At 29.6% G+C, this 15,046-nt stretch overlaps 1 protein-coding gene across 1 annotated transcript; it reads right to left on the minus strand.

The window, feature by feature from the left end:
• Positions 1-1,121: 1,121 nt before the first annotated feature.
• LOC122588416 (two-component response regulator ARR5-like) lies at positions 1,122-2,401 on the minus strand. Its single transcript, XM_043760526.1, has 4 exons — positions 2,126-2,401; positions 1,924-2,001; positions 1,729-1,799; positions 1,122-1,605 (listed from the first exon to the last, which is right to left on the minus strand). The coding sequence occupies exons 1-4, from the start codon at positions 2,336-2,338 to the stop codon at positions 1,359-1,361; spliced, it is 609 nt and encodes a 202-aa protein (XP_043616461.1). The 5' UTR covers positions 2,339-2,401; the 3' UTR covers positions 1,122-1,358.
• Between the last annotated feature and the right edge of the window lie 12,645 nt (positions 2,402-15,046).

Below are 15,046 nucleotides of genomic sequence, written 5' to 3' on the forward strand. Positions count from 1 at the left end.
AAAAATACGGGCTCCCATGTCTATAATGGTAAATATGGCAGAATAAAAGCGGACTCCCTGTCAAGGTCGCTACAAAAAGTCTGGTCAGGTTACCAAAAAAGTGACTGGGTTACCAGGCGTCATTAAAAACTTCTGTTTTGGTCAAATTCAGTGTGTGACCTTGAAAATTGACAAGTCCATACGTTTGTTGACTTTTAAAGCAAAATTAGACTTTGACTATACATTAAATAATCCCACATTAACTTGCATTTAACTTTACAATAATTTTGCATAAAGCCGTCCCCTTGCAAAAGATATGTAGGGTCCTTTTTTGATTTGTTTTTTGTTTTTTAAGCTTTGGATTCTTTGATGCAACAGCGAGTCCAATCTTTCTGTCTACCTAATTTTTTATTTATTAAAATCCATCTTTTGTTTTGATTACATGATTTTATTTAATTTTTAATTAACTTGTGATCTCATCAAATCTTCACAACTTGGTTCTCAAAAACCATGTTATTATGCGTATATAAAAGATTTCACAAATCAAAGCATTACCTTTGTCCAGCAATACAATACAATATAGTAAAAAGTAATTTATTTTATAGAATTGAGTGTGGATATATTAATATTTATTTAAAGATTCACATACTTTTTCTCAAGATCAAATATTATAGCTTTTCAAAGATCATCATACTAAAATAGTTTTAGTTTGATGGTCATTGGTCAGTACTCAAAGACACATATTATAGAAAGTCAGATAATATTTGTTTTTGTTAACAATAAGAAAAATAGTCGATAGAAGATACAATTATGAACTCAGACCAAGTTGTTAATTTGTTATAGTACGAAAGTAGTAAACCACACTTAGTCAAGTTAAAACTATTGTTTATTTTGACCATGTAAGACACATATATTGCGACTGATTTTAATTTCCGGCGCCTTACCGGAAATTCTTAATAGATTCCGCTGTTCAAAATAAAATTAATCAAAATTTTAACAAAAGTTTAGATTAGATGATCAATTAGTTTGACCATGTAAGACACATATATGTTAAATATTTATATCCACAAAGAGTAATTAGCATTTAGCAGCAAATCAACAAAAGAACGTTATTAACAACCATTTGAATCAAGGCAGATAAATAGGCAAAAATATGTATATATTCATCAACAACAAAAAAGTCATGTTGTGTGGACTGGACACATACACACACACAACATCCATATAATATTGTTTCCTGATGTCAAAATATGTAGAGGACATTCAAGGTAAAAAACATGTACAAATCTTTTTCAAGGTTCCTCTAGCTTAGTCAGTCAAAAACATCGCACCAATTAAGGTCAAAAAATCAGATTGAAATATATGGCGACTAATTAAAACTACAATAATCTAGCTAGCTTTGGTGTTCGTTGTTGAGGTGAAGCCGGTGGAGACATTGTTGATTTGTGGCAGGCAAGAGCTGCTGGCAGCATCGGCAATCGCGGATCATCATTTCTTTTTCTTTTGTTGTGTGATTGAATTTCAATTTCGGTTTCATTGGTTTTGAAAATTGAATCCTTTAAGCGCTTCACATCCGCTAGCTTCACGGGTTTTAGTAAATATTCCTCTGCCCCTTCTTCCAAACATCTGTTTTCAATTAGCACATATAAAAAGATGATCGATCAGCATATATATATATCATTCTATTTTATTCTATCAAATTAATAAATTTATTGTGATCTTCGAATAAATAAGGATTGTTAACCGTACCGATCAATTCGTGTTAGGATGTTCTCAGAAGACATGATCACAACAGGTATCTCCTTCAATGTTGAAGAATTCTGAAAAATAAACAAAAATGGTATCAATAAAAACCCAAAATTACACATTGAAAAACTAAATACGACACAACAAATAGTAATATAGATAAAGACAAAGTAAATAGAATTACTAAAATACACACACCTTGATTTTCTTTAGGAGTTCAAATCCAGTCATCCCAGGCATTGAATAATCGGTTATGATCATGTTAACTTTCATTTCCTGTCAATTACAATATATACAATTATTAATTACTTGGTATTGTAAGAGTTATATTATATAACACAATTAAAAAAAAAAGAGCATATCATAATTTCTAATAAGAATTGAAAAATATGAAACTTACATGAAAGTGATCGGAATTATTGTTATTTTCTTGTTCTAACCCAAGATATTGTAAGGCTCTGGTACCACTATCAACAACAGTAACTTTGAAAGACGAAACTTTGAGAAGCTTTTCAATAACTTTTCTATCAATATTACTATCATCAACAGCAAGTACATGTAACTCTTTTGATGATTTCATTTGATCACAACAAACATTTTTGTTGGTCTCCATTTTGCAGATTGATCAGGAGAAAAAATAATAAATGTTTATGAGATGAGGAGGAAGGAGATTGATATATAAAATGTGGAATATATAGAGATTGTGAATGTATATATACGGAGGATGGGAGACAGAGGGGACAGGAAGGGAAGAAAAGAGATAATGAGGAGATACGGAGAAATCTTTGGAAATCTATAGATGAGTATAATCACACATGTCTTTCCTTTGTCAGCCAGCTCCTGACCCACACCGCCCCTGTTTTATATTTTACCACTTCTTTTTTATATTTATATATATTTTTACTTTTCTTTTTTCATAGAATCAATTCACACACACGTCTTGGCTTATTATATACACGAGGTCTAAGGAGTAACGGTGTAGTCGGCAAGTTTTATCAGCAAAAACCATCGGCTATCATCGGTTCTTTGGCAATCTTATAGCACATGCATCGGTTAGTATCGGCAAGTTACATCTGCAAATTTTGACAAGTTACATCGGCTAGTTTTTGTCGATGCTAATGAACGTTGGGCAAGTGCCACGTGGCCAGTTTAGGTAGAAAAAGTGAACGTGGGAACGTGTTTAATTTTTTTGCAAGGATCGGCTACTATTGACAAGTTTTTGGCTATTAACATGTGGCATCTTGGTATTTGTTATGTTTTTGCCAAAACTTGTCAAAGAGCCATAAATTAGCACTACACCCTTGCCCCTTAAAACCTGTGCGTTGCACGACCATGATGAATTATAATTACTTACGCATAGTAGTTGTATCTAAAAAGTATTATTTTGATTGTTAGCGTGTGGTTTAAAAATGATCAATAGTAATACGATGTTGAGGTGTGTGTAAGAGTGAAGTTATAATATGAACATAAATGTGAAGATGAAATGTAATGAAGTAATCGACAATACAATAAACATTCTACAAACATTTATGTAGAAAACAATCCTGCCTACAAACCTTTTCATCAAAGATGATGAAGTCGCTATTACTTTTTATTCATGCTGATCACATCCTAACGCCTACAAATTATGACAACAATCGGGCCAGAAGACTCTTTGTGAAATTGATCCAAATAAATAGCATCCCTTTTCTTATGTTTTTATGCAACAATACCATTACTCTTCCCCATTTGAATATGTAATTATTGGCTTGAGATAGACTTACTAAAACTAAATGCTTTCAAGAGGAAAGAATACAAAGTGGGATGTGAAAGATGGATCCCTCGTATATATAAACCCTCATAAAAAACCAAACAAATTCTACAACACTCAACTCAATAAAACTCTCATTAACAATCTATCTATTTATCATGAACCTAACGTTTACATATATACATATATTTACATATACATATACATAGTATCTTTCACATTCCACTGTTTGAAATTTATAATCATCATCAATATAATCAATTACTACTCTTCCAATAATGCACATATACCTATTAATAAACTACATAACAAATCAAGAATTTACTACCCATGCTACATACATTTGTAACTATGCAATTAGATGTATAACAACAATTATGAAGAGACATTACTTAGTTTATTTCACATTCCACCCTTTAAACTTCTTAATCATCATCAATATAATCAATTATTACTCTTCCAATAATGCACATATACCTATTAATAAACAACATAACAAATCAAGAATTTACTACACATACAACATATATTTAGAAACTATGCAATTAGAGATATAACAATAATTATGAAGAGACATTATTTAAGTTATAGAGTTGATTCATAACTCAACTATTATATTATATTATATTATATTATATATAAGGATAAGGATAGGGATACTTATAATGATATCAAGTTAAAGATTTTCATCTGCATTTGAAAGTTGCAATTAAATAAGAGTCATAGCATAATAAGCTTATGATCGAATGAGAAGATTTATAAGTCTTCATAATTAATTCATACATAATAAAAATCATTATAAAGAGAGATTAAGAAGATAGAGGTTATAGGTTTAGAATTGATTTCAGAAACTCAACTTTTATTATATATATATATGTATGAAAAAATATTAATCCTCTTAACAAATAACCCTAAAAATTGTTTTAATTACTCGTATAGATAATGACAAAAATAATGGAATCCACGTAAGCCTATATTATAATTTTATGAGCATTTTTAAGCTAATTTTTTTGCAAGATATATCATTTCGCTTTTATATATATTATCTCCGTCCCATTATATGTGTCCATTTCTAAAATTCCGGAGGGTTCATATGTGGATATATTATTTTATCAACTTTCATTAGTTAATTGATATTGCTCTCTAACCTTTTTGTTGAATTGTTTAATCTTTTTATCTTTTTGATTTTTATATAAATAGTTTAAATATAAAGATATTATTAACTTTATTTAAAGCTTACGAGAAATTGTTGATACTATAGTATATGAAATGCTTATACGGTAGTTTACTAGTTTATGAATGTGACTTGACTTTTGGGACAAGATTTGTTGCAGAAAACTTTATCGATTTGATTTAAACTTAGTTATTGACCCCGTGCGTTATCGCGGGGTACGTTTTTTATATAATAAATTTTTGGCAAATTTATGTCAAATTTCCGAACATAAACTTTAAAAATGACAACTAACCATCTAGCAATAACATAAAAAATATTGTAAAGGAATAATAAGTCGTATAAAAACACAAACAATAACTATATTAATGTTTTAAATGTTTCATGTGTAATCATTATGAAAATTAAATGATCATAAAATAAATCTTTAAAAGTAAAACCATAATCAAAAAACAGAAACCCAAAAGTCTAGTGTCAATAAACAAATCTTTAAAAGTAAAACAAATCTTTAAAAGTAAAACCATAATTGTGTGCAAATTGTATGATGAAAACCTTGAAACCCAAAAGTCTAATGTCAATAAAAATCAAAACGAAAATTTTGATGTGGATACAAGTTAAAAGAAAAAACCTATTACTAAAAAAACAACTAAACATGTAACAATACAATAAAAATAATGTAAAAGAATATTAAGATGTATAAAAACATAAACAATAACTATATTAATGTTTTAAATGTAACATAAATGTAAGACGTAGCGATGATAAAAGTTATTGTATAATGAAAACATTATATGTATAAAAAGACAAATGTGAAAATAATCAAACACCAAATGTTTAAAAGTAAAACCATAACTGTGTGGAAGTTGTTTGATGAAAATATGATAACTTAAAAGTTTCGTGTTAAGAAAATGAAAGTGAAAACTTTGATATGAGATAAAAGTTAAAAAGTAAAAATTTTAGCGGGTTAAAACGAAACTTAGTTAAAATTTAAGGGTTAAAAAACTTGTACATTTCACGCATAAAGTACTTGTATATTTATATAGATTTTTAGTATATATATATATAGGGAAAATAATGGGTACAGCAAATTGTACCCAAGCTTAGGTACTACACACACAAATATGCCCCCTGATTTTACACTTTTATCCTTCAATTTATACATGTATCAAAAATGTCCCCTGATTTTCAACTTGACTATACCTATCATACGTACAGCCGCTGTACGTATGATATCCCCATATATATATATATATAGTAATATAATAGGAAAAGCGGAGGGATATAGCTAAATTTAACCAAGCCAATGCTCATGAAATATTACTGTAAAAGGGCCCCAAAGTTACTTTGCGCCTTGTAATAAAAGCCATGAATCCGCGTATCTTTTGCAATAAGATCATGATTTACGGGTAGGGGGTAAAATGCACCAACCTAGTAATTTCTGTTGCAACATCTTTGTAAAAGTAAAGAATATAGAGATTAATAGATGCCATGCCACTGACTTCTTTCCAACTTTCGCTGTGGATATGGGTAGTGTTTCTTGAGTAATTTATCATGCATGTTTGAAACATTTGTTACTATAAAATAGAGTTAGATGTGACCAAAGCCTGCTTAACATTTTCAGTGGCTGTAAGCGGCGTTGATTAGGACCCTTTTTAAAATCTAACAAATATCCTTTCCTGGAGGTTAACGCGGGTTTCACCTTGTGCATGATGGCCTCAACCTATGTAATGTAATACTCTTGGGAGTAATTCGTTATGTTTTACGGCAAGGCAAAGCCAAGACTAAAAGAAAAGAAACGACCTCGATATCAGATCTAGGCTATCAATTAAAAATGAAACACGTAAGTTTAAAACCTGAGAAATGTAAATAAACACCAAATTAAAATCCCCAAATTCGAAGCCCTAATAGCTTCAAACAAACTATAGACCCTGCAAGTTTTCAGAAAACCAAAAACACGAAAATTTCAAAAATCTTATATAGTGTATGTAGATATAGAAATAAAATAAACATCTTTTATATTGTATCTTGCACTGTTGTGTATATATCGTGCATAGAATGGAATCAATAAAAACGATTGTTCACATCTTAAAGTTACTTTTTTGCTTTTTACATTGGTAACTTTTGGTATGATATAGAAACAACAATGAGGCTCGCAGAAAGTCAAAGTCAAAAGATTGATTTAATAATTTTTCATGGTCCACAGGACCACAGGTGAAAACATGCCTATAGAGTAAATCAAAGCCACATAAACATTTTGATCGTGTTCATTAAAGGTTAGTTTAATTTATTTGTATTTGTATTGATTCACCGAGACTCAAATAAGTTAGCAACGTAACTGACGTTTGCATCTATTTCCACAACTACATACTGTCACCTTAAGTATCATCCCCGACTGTCGATCCTAGAACCACACATCATGTTCTCCAAGGTCACTTTAGTTATTGGATAAATATCTATATCTTCTTCTTTTTTTGTTGGAAAAGAAAATTACAGTATGTTACAGTGAAGAGAATTTACACCAATTTTCCCACAACAAATTATGTTTTCTAAATTTATACCGATACCAATGAAATCCAATAGTCTTGACACTTTGCAATATCGACTCCTTATTAGCCTTTACATTCGACAACCTTACGTCATTCCTTGCATTATACGTGGAATTCATGAATTCTATTCCCTTACATCTCCAATTTTTATTGTTTCATGTGTCACAGTTTTATCATTAAAAAAAGTTTTTTAGATTAATAAACTAAGCATATGATATGAACACTACAAATCATATTGCATTTGTTCACACTTTTAGGTGAGTGTGAACAAATTAAAAATTTTGTCACGTTTTTTAGTGTGTAGAAATATATTGAATTAAAAGTGTGTGGAAATTTCTCCATACTAAAAAGTATGTAGAAATAAAAGTTCATATAATTATTTTGTCACACTCTATTTGTCCACGGTAACTGAAAAAGTTACCGTGAACAAATGAGGTGTGACAAAATAACTATGAAAGTTCACACTAAAAAGTGTGAACTTTTATTTATATACACTTTTTAGTGTAGATAAATTTTCATACACTTTTAATTTAATATATTTTTACACACTAAAAAGCGTGACAAAAATTTTAATTTGTTCACACTCACCTAAAAGTGTGAACAAATGTAATATTATTTGTAGTGGAATATGTAACTATGTAAGAGGACATGATCATTTGACATATCTCGAAATATACCCTTTCAATATTTAATAGTATATAGACTAGATTTTAGCCCGTGTCCAGTGTTGTACACGGGTTTACGATATTATCAATATTAGATTTTCATACATTTAAGTTATAAAAGCTTATAATTTTGAAGATATACGGTTCTAAGTGTTATACTTTGCAAGTTGTAGTACAGTAATCACAGGTTCGTCACAGTCATAATTAGCTGAGACATATCGATAGAATTGTTTGTCGTAGTCATTCCACAAGGCACATGCTATAATAATTTATCTACTTTTTTAAAACCAGTTGTACCCATAATGTGATATTATTATGAAAGATAGTTAAGAATTAAAATATAAACATACTTGTGATCCTGTACTTGACATTCAAGTATATGTACTTGATCATGATGCCAACCCATAACACGCATAGGTTTATTTTCAATCACCTATCCTATGATAATTAGATAACAATTATGCTTGTTTTCATATTCTTTGATAATAGTTAGGACTCTTGATTTGAATGACAATTGTAACTTCAAACATTAATACGCAAAACTAATATATAAAAAAAAGAGAAAAGTATGTACCTTTTTGATTGAGAGATCGAATGAATATTGAATGGAGTTCATATTGATTTGGATTTAGTATTCAAGTAACTTTCTGTTGTAAATTGTGATTTCTTCTGTGACCGTCCCATGTTCTGTGATTCCTATTGTGTTTAGGATAAAGATGTTGTATATCATCATTTGTTATTATGTTTTGGATAGGGCTATCAATCTTGACCCAACCCGAACCCAACCCAAAAAAAGTCAGGTTAGGGTTGGGGATTTTCGACCCACCAACCTGCCAGGTTTGTTTGTTGGGTTGTCAGGTCGACCCACCAACCCAACATTTTAAAAATATTTGATTTATATATAATATTTTATACTTACTATCTATTTATCCATACGCCATATTCCCATTTTCTATATATCTAATCTAAAGTAACTTCACATCTAAAATAAAAGAATGTCAAAATTTTGTAAGATGCTAACTGATGTTGGGTGAGACAATAAGTTTATTAACTTTGTGCCAAGTTCTAACAATACCATCGTATTTCTTTCTTTTTTGGTACTTTTTGTTTTCAACTTACACATCAATGACAGAGCTTTATATTGGTTGATTTATTCCGTTATATATTTATATATATTTGCTTATCAGGTCATGTGGGTTGGGTCATGGGTTGGCAGGTTGTGGGCCAGGATTGAAATTTCTGACCTGAAACTTTTTGTGGGTTGGGTTAGGGTCAGGGTTTTCCAACCCACAAACCCGTCAACCCGAACCCGAACCCATTGACAGCCCTACCTAAAACTATAACTTACCAACGATCAAGTCAAACAAGCTTATAGTACGAAGAAACCCAATTTACATTTGCAACTAATGTCAAGCAAGCTTATGGTACCGAGAAGCAATTAGAGGCAACACAAACTTAAAAAAATTAGCATATTCATTATGTTGTTTGAGGAGAAAAGTTCAACTATTCAAGCAGAATTTAACCACCAAGTATGTTGATACAACTGTTCCTTTATTACATTGTTTTGTTTTTATCATTGAGGTAAAACTGTAGTGGTATCTCAATCCTCCTTATATGGGGGTCTTGGGTTTGGGGTGATCCAGGTTTGAATCTTGAGGGGATAAGGTTTACTCTTATTTACCGTCGTGCCATTTGGCGGATTAATAGGACGCATTCCTCATTCCGTGATTCCCTGAAAATTCAAATGACATCTTGCACGAATAAGAAGATTTAATATTAATAATATCGTAAGTCTTGTGTCCAGTGTTGGATACGGGTCTAAAATCTATCTTTTATTATACTAAAGCACAATTGATTTAATAACTTATCGACCAATCATAGTTATCGATTTCTTAATGTTGACTTTTGTTTTTTATTTTGACTTTAATTTACATTTTTTGTTTTCAATCACAAATTTACACTTTTTACCTAATAATTTTAATATAATATAATAAATAAATAATAATAGCTAATATATATCCGATATATTAATAGCTAATATTTACCCAATTAAATAATAACTAATATATATACAATAATATGTTCTATTATATATATATATATAATAAATTAAATTTAATGTAAATATATTAAGGTCTTAATAATAAGGGAAAAATTCATAAAAAGGTAATATTTTTTCCTCAAAATTTCTAATAAGAAAAACCTATTTAGTTTTCGTCTATTAAAAGGATTCAATTTCGGAAAAGTTCTCAACAAATGTAATATCGTTAGTTTTTAACGTGAGACCTTCGTTAAATGTCATGTCGACTTGCGTGACGTGAAAAAGTTGCAGGGAATTGATAAAAAATTTCTCAGTTATTTTCCCACATCTACAAAAATGAACAATAAATCAATATTCCTTATATTTTCACATATCACAACAATCTCATAATTGATTAAAAAAGAAAAAAGTAATACATATTTAAAAAAGAGATTCCAAGATCGGAGTTTTCTATCTATGTTTACAATATATACCTATCTTATATCTATGTATCAAGCCGAGATCGGAACTTTCCAGCCACAAGTCCAGGTAATCGGAAACCACCACCACCAAATCCAGCTATTTACCGAAAATCACCACCACCAGATCCGGCGAATGACGACATCACCATTAAATTCAATTCCAGCCACTAATGCCTAACACGAAGCATTTATGATTGGTGATCCATTCCTTTCCTTACTTTGCTTGAAACACAGTCACTTTCCCAAATCGCAAACCACCGTTACCGGAAAAACGAGCATTCCGGCCACATAGATTTCTGGCTAACCTGTACTGCCACTCGACGGACCACCGACATCCCCAATCGGTGGTGATGATGATGGCATGTATTCGGGATTATGGCCATAAAAGATGGTATGTTAGGATTAGTATGCCTGATTTGATAACATGTAGATTAGGGTATTCTTTGTTTGACTAAGTCAAGTGATGGTTGTGGTGATAGTTCTACACTTCTACTTCGTTGATATAATGTAAATGTATTGTGACATGTGATATTTATTTATTTGTTCATGAATCTGGACTTCATAGATGAATTTTAATAGGAAGAGGGTAACATCACAGCCAAAAGTCAACCCGATCAAGGTATTAGCGGCGATGTCGCCGTTAATACTCTGACACTGACAAGGGCCCCGCTAATTTTTCGTTCAGATTTACTATTACAGACATGGGGGCCCGCAGTATTATCGGTGACGTCGCCGCTAATACCCTCTATGGTGGGGTTACACATTTTCCCCTGGTGGGGCTACACATCCCGTTTTAATAACATAATTTGGTGCGAGTATAGGGTATAGCGATGATGATGATACATATATATGATATCAAATGTCCAGGTGGCATGTTGATGTGGTATTTAATGGAGATCCAATGTTAAAAACTAACAATATTACTTTATTGATAAATTTTCATAAATGCATTCCTTTTAATAAATGAAAACTAAATAGGTTACCCTTATTAAGAATTTTGAATAAAAATGTTACTTTTTTACATATTTTTCCCTAATAATAGTTGTACTATCTTAATTTTAATTTTAGTATATACTAAAAGACAGTTTAACTAATTACTTATTAACCAATTATATCATTCGATTTCATCAGCTTGACTTTAGCTGATGTCATCATTTGAGTTTTTACATAATTTTTTTAATTAATAAAAAACAAATAACTAAAATAATTATTTTTAAAAAGTTAAAATTGGTTTCTATCTAGAAAGTCCGGTCTTCACACACGAACAATTGATTTAAGGTGTTAATATGTGACAAAGATGAGAAGACAAAAAACACTACAACAAATTTCATCTATAAATAAGTTTTTCAAATGATGAAGCAGGGTATATGTTTCCAATATAGTTTTATTACATTAGTTTTCTTTATATTAGCTTAACATTCTTGACATTTGAATTAAACACTTAGTATTTACTTATATCATTAACATTGAACTTATAAGCTTTATTAGTTACATGTATTAACATCTAATATTAATGATGTTGTAAGTAGTGGACACGAGTCTAAAATCTAGTATATACTATAAGACAGTTGAACTAATGACTTATTAACCATTCAAATCGTTTAATTTTATCAAAATGGCTTTCGCTTATATCATCATATATTTTAATTATAAATTAAAAATCCTAATAATAATTATCCAAATATATTATTATATTAGTAATTGTAAAAAAAACCTCATTAATTTACACTTATTTGTTTTTTATCAACAATTTATACTTTTTTAACCTTGAATATTTTATTTATATTTATTTTTAGCCATCAACTTGAGACGATTTTTCTAAAACTTTTATCTTATTTGTGTCATGGGTCTGCATCATGATTAAAGACACATGATCACAATTATGTTTATATTTTAATTCTTAATTATCTTTTATAATAATATCACATTATGAGTATATTTGGTTTTAAAAGATTTTATAATAGAAAAATTATTGTAGCATGTGGCTTGTGGAATGAATACGACAAACAATTCCGTTAATATGTCTCAGCTAATAATGACAGTCATGAACATGTGATTATTGTACTACAACTTGCAAAGTTTAACACTTGAAACCAAATATTTTCAAAATTATAAGGTCTTATAATTTTAATGTATGAAGATCTAATATTGATAATGTCGTAAGCCTCGTATCCAGTGTTAGACACGGGTCTAAAATCTATTAAAAAATATTCCGTATATGTCAACATCAATACTTTTATCTTAAAACGATCTACGATGAAAACCTGACTATCCATAGGAGTATTAGTTAAATAAGATTTTCTAACTTTACCTATGACCCACCAAAATCTTTAAAATCTTGCATCTCCCTGCCGTCAAGGGAATTCTATTTCTTTTATTTCTCGAACATATATATTCATTATCAGCCGTTCAAAAAAAAAAAAATTCATTATCCTTTTTTGGATATATTTTATGTTAGTCTTCTGTTGCAAATCGAGCATTGAATCATTGATAGCGTATATGTTTAATTTAACAAGCCTGAGAATTATCCATAAATTACAATTAGTTACTTGCATCGACTACAGTCTACATATACACCGTTAAAAAATATATATATATACCTACATATATTATCTACTATCTATTTGAAACATTCATTAAACTTTCATAACAGAATATTAAATGCATCTATAATGTTCAAACTAAAATATTTATATCCATTAATATTTACTAATTAATATTAGCAAATTTTATTGGAAGCCCAAAGGAATCCAAATGTTTAGACGAGATCAATAATTCATTGTATTTGTACAACAACCCGGGCTTAATGCGTGAACGAGATAGACGAGAATCATGAATGGGGGATTTGTGGGGTGTTTTGGATTCTCTGACTTTGCCTCTTATACACTACGTATCATTGTTATACTTAGCGTTTTATTTTATACTAGCTTAAGCACCTAGGTAATACCCGGATAGTATTAAGATAACTTATCATAGAGTAGTTCATAGTTATAGAAGTTGTGATATATATACTTCTATTATAAAAAGATTAGCTCATTATTTATGAAAATGTTGAAACTTGTGTAATATTTACACACAACACCCTTTAAAATATTATTATTTACACTACCCACTTACCATTAATAATTAAATTACACTATATCTATCATTTATGTTTCAAAATATCTTCAATAAACCCTTACATCAGTTACTTTTACATCAATAACTTAAACCAATCGACACCGCCTCCGTCACTAACAACCTTAATCTAATTATCTATCTACATCTATATTATACTATAAAGCAAATCTCATTTTGTTGAATTTAAGTTTCACTATTCCATAATTTATCAAAACTGCATTACATCAATAACTTACATTATTTGTCGCCGCAACCACCACCACCAATCTCCACCACAGCCACTGTCGACGCTACTGTCGCACGCCAACATTCGTTACTGCCACCCTCGCCGCCATTACATCGCCACCACCATTGTCACCTCTACCACCACCCGTCACCTTCATCACCGCTAGATCGCGTGGATACCCTTCTAGTGTTAAATATGAAAACTTCACAAGATAGCTAACGGTGTAATACGCATATATTTATAATAGCATATCATTCAAGTTTATTCAATATATAAAACATAATAACATAAGTTCAAAATAAAAAAAAAATGTACTAATAATGAAGTCAAAATAGGGCTGTATTTAACGTGCATAAAAAAACTTGTACCTTCCATATTAAAAGCTCATCCCCTGATTTTCATGGTAAATATACAAACAATTTATGCACCTTAAACACAACCCTAAGAGCTGTATTTAGCAAACCCTCTAAATAAATTATTATCAACTTAGGCATATTCTTTTTGGCATAATATCTTTTATTTATGCAAGTTATTAGATAACTATAAATCATCAATGAATACACAGATCATTTTAATCAAGGATTTCCAATTACAATAATATATTTAATTTTATTGGTATTGCTAATACACCCTTAAATTCTATGTTAAGTAAAAAAAAAGTGACTATTTTATGCACATTGACTTACAGATTTAGTTACTGTATTTAATTTTAATACGTATTTAACATCACATCAATTTAGTAAATTGTGGTTTCTTTAAATTGATTATTAGTTTTTTTAGGTCTATAAATTAGTTTAGAATCTAGTATAAATAAAGAGTATATATATACAATATATAATAAAAATAAATATACAATGATATGATGTGATTTGCATGGCACAATAAAATCGGTAGAAACTAACAAACCACTTGTTAGTTAGTTTTTATTATATTTAAAAATTTATTTATGACATCATAATTAATAATTTTTTTAAAAAAATAGAGAATAAACGAATTTAAGATATGCCAACTAAAACTTTTTTTTAGCTAAAATGTAGGATTGGACTTTAGCTTTATATATAAAGAAATTTGTGTTTGTTATGCTTGGTGGGAAATGTTCCTCTTTATATAATGATAGATTCATTCGTTTTTTAACGTCATGATAGTTTTAGAAATTTGTATACCTCATTTAAGATTAAAACTTCTTACATTTAATTTACCACAAATTAGAGTTATAATAATTAAAAAAACCGTTTATATTTATATTATATTTAACAAGCTAATCGATCCGGGTTCAACCAGGACCGTTTAAATAAAAATTTAAAACCGAAAAATACATAGAAATATATATGTAATTTGTTG

Source organism: Erigeron canadensis, chromosome 2 (assembly GCF_010389155.1).
Source record: "Erigeron canadensis isolate Cc75 chromosome 2, C_canadensis_v1, whole genome shotgun sequence".
Taxonomy (NCBI): Eukaryota; Viridiplantae; Streptophyta; class Magnoliopsida; order Asterales; family Asteraceae; genus Erigeron; species Erigeron canadensis.